A 5,913-nucleotide genomic window follows, 5' to 3' on the forward strand; every position below is an offset into this window, starting at 1 on the left:
TTACATATTAGCTAAGAGGTTGGACCAACTGAATTGTACCCATTTGAACAAAGTACTACAAGTGCCTGTGATTATGAGATGGATTGCCAACACTACAGTTTGCTGTATTCATTGTGACTAGGGATATTCCCCACTTATTTGCATTCTCATAGTTGGAAATTTCTGTCGAGTCTTTGGGTTGACATAACTGAATGAGCATGAACACCATGTACTAGCTGATAGGCATGTCATATATTACATACAACTATATCCTAAATGAAGTAAAGTTTAAAGGCTTTCTGAACTCACAGGCACTTGTAATATTTCGTTCAACAGGGTTACACTTACCCATTAACATCCTCCTCTCCTATCATTGTAAATTTCTAGTAAATCTTTGCTTTGCCCCCCCCCCCCCCCATTTCTTGAAATAGTCAAATTTGCCACTGACAGCACAAATTGTTTGCATTACAAGTAGTCAAGTGTTTGTTCTGTCCAAATAGACATATCAAAGTATATGAACTACACTGTATATGCTATTGATGTTATAGATCTACACATTCTGTTTGTAATGAGTCTGTTATTTTTGGTACTAAATGTCGTGCTACGGCAAACAACTGCTAATTCAAACTGAAAAGACACTTGTAAGTGTTTTTGACAACTCAGTGTATCAGTCTCACTGTTGTATCATTGAAAACATTTTTCCCCTTTCAATTTAAAGTTATTCGAATAGTCAAAAAAAATAGTATGAAAAAAAACAACCTGCATGAGTTTGACAGTATTATGGTTTACAATGATAAAATGGTTTGTTTGTCTGTTTGTTTAAACTTGCTTTACTTCACTCACTACATGACAACATCATTTTCAAAATCTCTATATTAAACACATAATACAAATTTGCATATTGAAGACCTCATTTACATATTACAACATATTTGGCAACAGTACAACAAATTTTGGTATTAATGCAGGTAGTTTGTATCAAAGTTACAATATTTCATTTAATGTTGGATCAAATACAGACTATCGCAAACATTTGACTTATTTCAGTCGGAAATTCAAACGAGATGACGATTTATACAAATACGGATTCTCAATTTCAATTCGTTTTTAAAAACATACAAAACAAAGAAGTCAGGCTGTGATAAACACATATACTCCAATCAACACCGACTTGTGGAATCAACATTCAGTTACCAAAACGACTAAAATATTCATGTTAATAAAAAAAACACTTTCCGTTAGGTGAAATGTACATACTACAGATACAAAGAAACCATGTATCACCAGGTTCCTTTCAGTCGTAAGAAATGTACCTCTCTATATAAACAGTGCCATCTAGTGGCCAGATAATGAAATACATTTTTCTAATAAAGATTGACTCCTGGTGTTAACATTTTCATCTACAGTGTTGGTGACATTTGTACAAATTTCATGAGTGTATATATTCTTCCGACAGATAGATTGTCTTTGAAATTACAGTTGTGTTATAACTCGCACACATACCACATCTGCACTATGAAAATCAAGTCAGTAACTCAGAATGCTTGAACAAAATTTGTTCATCGAGCGTAAATTTACATGAATGACTTTCTTCCAAGGTGAACTCTGGTGTTATGCAAAATAAGCTTCTGCTAGAGGGCGCTGTTTGCCAAACGCCATATTGAAGTGGTAAGGTTTGGCATTCAACACTGTTAGACTTTCATTTTAAGTCACAACAGCATGAAACCATTGTATGCTTTCATCCGACAATGTCAACACATGGAATATTTACAAAGGGATATATAATCTCACACTGAAAGGAAACACTATGAAATACATGGTATCCTGTACATTCTCTTTGCTATTGTGCAATAATATTAATAAGAATCTACTGCATGTTAATTTGGCAGCCATGTTTAATTTTGCATCACGACATTTGGCTTTACAAAGGTGCCACTAGAGGGCGCTATACTCACCCAGGTTACAGTTCTGTACTACAGCACTGCCATTCTGCCTTACTTTGTCTTATGACAATATCAATGTTAGAATATCTGCTTCCACAGGGAATGAGTATATATAAATACATCCCTGCTTCAATGATGAAGTCCTGATATTAAAACATAGAGTAATACTAAAATTGAGGAGTCTAACATCTCCTCTGTCAACAACTCGTATAGTTATATCACGTATATATAACTTCTTTGTAAAAATCTTGGCTCTGTTTAATATGAAGCTTTCAGTAAAACTTTCACCATTGCAGCAGATGGCTCAGTAAACCTACAAATCAAAAAATAATTTAAAAGTTAAAAGTTGCAAAAACATCTTTGTAATGTATAGTTCTATCGTAGAGTGTACAAGATAATATATTGCGATACACTGCAAAAGATTAATATGTAAAATGTTTGTTAGTGTATGTACAATAACAAACTTTTTACACGTCATTTAGCATTTTGCAATGTATAGAGTTACAAGCACAGACTCGGTGATTGTTGTTTCACATTGATTTTCCAAGTAGATTTACACCATGATAAAATTACTTTATAAATCCAAAATCCAAAATCAATACCCAATCCTCATCCATATATAAGGCCACTTTAATGGGCCGGACAAATTCATTGAAATGCCTTTCCTGCCTTCATAATCAATTCAGACAACTTTTGTTATAAAGGCATTTATCAAAATTTAGTAAGTTCTACTTACTGGTAGTCCTTCCTCTTCAGCCAATCAATGACCTTTGGCCTGAGTCTGGCCTTGCCCCCTTGGCTGTGCGTTCCACGACCTGTGACCACCGTTAGGTGTGTTCGGTATCTCCTATGAGGAGTGACTCTCTCTGCTTCTTTGTCTGCAATGGTCAACTCTAGTGCATCCAGTGCTTCATCTACATGTAAACCATGTAAATCTAGAATGTTCTGTTCAAGTAGATTTGTGTTCCTGTAAGAAAACAGTGACATTAACATGACCAAAAATGTTCATACTGCCATCTAGTGGTCGACTCTAACTATGGAATTTGTCATTCTGATGAGGATCATCAACCAAGACAGATCATACTGCCACCTAGTGGTCATTTGCAACTAGGGAATTTGTTATTCTGATGAGGATCGTCAGCCAAGCAAGACAGATCAACAGCTCAGCTAAAAATCTTTTTGAACTGCTTCAGCGTTATAAGGTGTGTATGACTTAAACACATTGTGGGGGGTTAGACACTCAGTGTTAGATACAACAGATGATTGTAGAGTTGTAACGTGGTTGAGAGATGATGGTCCAATGGTTAGTGTAGAATTGAAATGTACAGGCTGTGAGTTTGAGCCTCACTGCTACTGTGCGTTTTAGAATGGCTAAATCCTTGTACAAGACTTGAACTGGGATTATGCTTCAGTAGAACCAGCTGTACAACTGAGGATGTGATAGGATAGAGGGTGCAATGTGAATGCTTTCATCCTACATGCTTACACAGGCTGCAATGAATTGTATGCTCCCCACAGAGTTCAAATATAAAGGGGCTGCTAAGTTGCTATAATTCTGTGCCTAGAGCTTTGAACCACAAATGTGCCCCAGTCAACCAAGCTGTAAAATTGGGGACCTGTTACGATAGAGTTTGTAATGTGAATGCTTAAATCATATGCGCTTATAGAGGCTGCAATGGATAGTATGCTCCCCAGGGAGTTGAGGAGGTCAACCTGGCTGTACAATTTGGAACCTGATAGGATAGAGGTTGCAATGTGAATGCTAATCCTATGTAGTTGTAGAGTATGCAATGAGTCATATGCTCCGCTGGGAATTAAAGAAGCATAAACGGCCGCTGTGTTGCTAAAAGTCTGACTGGAGATTTGAACCTAGATTGGGTCTCGGTCAATGCATCTGTATAATTGGGAACTGAATAGAGGTTGCAATGGATTGTATGCTTCCCAGGGAGTTGAGAAAGTTATACGGTGCTATTGTGCTTCATGTTAAAGACAGGGGTAATAACATTGTACAGTGCTATGACCACGACATTCATTGTGGTAGACACTTTAGTAATGTGTACTGTTTTTTACTATTACTATTACTATTACTGTAAGTTCTGTAATACCTAAACTAAACAGAAGAAATACTGTAACATTTTCTTCAAAATATAAAATATGAAATACATGTCGCAGAAGATGTATTCTGGAATGACTGCAGACTTACACTACTGTGCAATAATGACGAGACTATTAAGTACACAACAATTTTAAGAACATATACAGGGAAACTATGAAAAACGTTTAGCATCTTGGCTGAGCCACTTAAATTACACACTTACTTGTATCTAAATATCTTCTCTGAAGCTCTCTTATTTGCCTCCCAAAGTTTGGCGGTGTGCATATGGCCCTGTTGGAATTAGATGAACAATGCAGGAATGAAGACTGTTGGTTTGAAAGTGTTATAACATTTCATGCATACAGGGCCTCTTTCTATTTGTGAATTTGCCAAAATGAAAATAGGTATCAAAGACTAAACACTTTTTGAAAAAAATTATTATGACTAAAGGTAACCTTTAATACAAGCAAAGGTATAAGTAATGGGGTGAGTTCGATTTGCACAATCATAATCATGATTTATCAATCACAATAATGATTTCGCGTTTGATAAGTACCAATCAAAATCATGATTGGTTATCACAGTAATGATTGACATGATTACAAGATGGCGGACAACATATCATCAAGGGGTTGTGTGCGCGTGGCTGATGGCAAGTTACAAATGACAGAAAACATTATGTAAATAAATTGTGTTCAGTCAGATTGGTAATTTGTATTACTGTAATCATTTTGATATTATAAAATCATTTAAATTCTAGGAAATGTGTGAAACTTTTACATGTAAGTGATCATGATGATGATTGAGCATTTTGTTTACAATCACATTTCTTGAAATATTGTCAGATTAATCACACTCATGATTGTGCAAAATTGAATGCGCCCATGGTCACAATCTCAACACAAGAGGTCACCATCACTAAGATTAAAATCTGACAAAGAGGGCCTCATCACTAAGATAAATTCTGACAGAGGGCGCCATCACTAAGATAAATTAATGACAAAGAGGGCGCCATCACTAAGGTTAAATATTGACAGAGAGGGCGTCATCACTAAGATAAATTCTGACAGAGGGCGCCATCACTAAGATAAATTAATGACAAAGAGGGTGCCATCACTAAGATTAAATTCTGACAAAGAGGGCGTCATCACTAAGATAAATTCTGACAGAGGGCGCCATCACTAAGATAAATTAATGACAAAGAGGGCGTCATCACTAAGATAAATTCTGACAGAGGGCGCCATCACTAAGATAAATTAATGACAAAGAGGGTGTCATCACTAAGGTTAAATTCTGACAGAGAGGGCGTCATCACTAAGATCACTTTACCTGCTGTGAGTACATGATAGCCAGGTGTCCCTGTTTCCTGCGATATGCCTCTGCAGCTTTCTCAAAGCACTTCTGTCTTTCTTTGTAATGTAAATCAGCTTCAACTCTGAAATCTTTGTAGCCTGGTTCATCTATAGTTTGGTAGAGTTCCTCCTCCTCCACATACTGCCACATAAAAAAAGTACATACTTATTTAATCATTCTCACACTCTAAACTCAGACCATCTTTATTCACATAAAAGAGCTTCACTTATCTTCGTAGAATTTCACCAAATAATGGATTTCAGGAAACTGTTCATCCAACTTTAGAATGTATAGAACTAGATGATCAAGGCAAGAATGGAAGAAAGTGAAAAACACTATGACAGCGATAGAGAGACAGAGAATTGAGAGAAAGGCTGGTGAGGACAAAGTGGAAGACATATAGAGAGAGACATAAACAGAGACTGAGAGAATGAGACAAAGATGGACAGTAGAAAGACAAGGGTAGTGAACAACAACAGTTACATATGAGCTCTATATTGGGTGAGTCAGGCAGACAGAGTTGTATTAACTGGACTAAAAATT

At 36.3% G+C, this 5,913-nt stretch overlaps 1 protein-coding gene across 1 annotated transcript in view; it reads right to left on the reverse strand.

Annotated features, from left to right (window-relative positions):
- Window positions 1-415: 415 nt before the first annotated feature.
- The window catches only part of LOC144438768 (uncharacterized), a 17,280-nt gene continuing 11,782 nt past the window's right edge, over window positions 416-5,913 (reverse strand). Inside the window, exons 11-14 of the mRNA XM_078127928.1 lie at window positions 5,347-5,511; window positions 4,241-4,308; window positions 2,659-2,889; window positions 416-2,235 (exon numbers count right to left, since the gene is read on the reverse strand). Coding sequence (XP_077984054.1) covers window positions 2,181-2,235; window positions 2,659-2,889; window positions 4,241-4,308; window positions 5,347-5,511 — 519 coding nt within the window. The 3' untranslated portion in view covers window positions 416-2,180. The remainder of the gene's footprint in view (window positions 2,236-2,658; window positions 2,890-4,240; window positions 4,309-5,346; window positions 5,512-5,913) is intronic.

This window comes from Glandiceps talaboti, chromosome 8 (genome assembly GCF_964340395.1).
Source record: "Glandiceps talaboti chromosome 8, keGlaTala1.1, whole genome shotgun sequence".
Lineage (NCBI taxonomy): Eukaryota > Metazoa > Hemichordata > Enteropneusta > Spengelidae > Glandiceps > Glandiceps talaboti.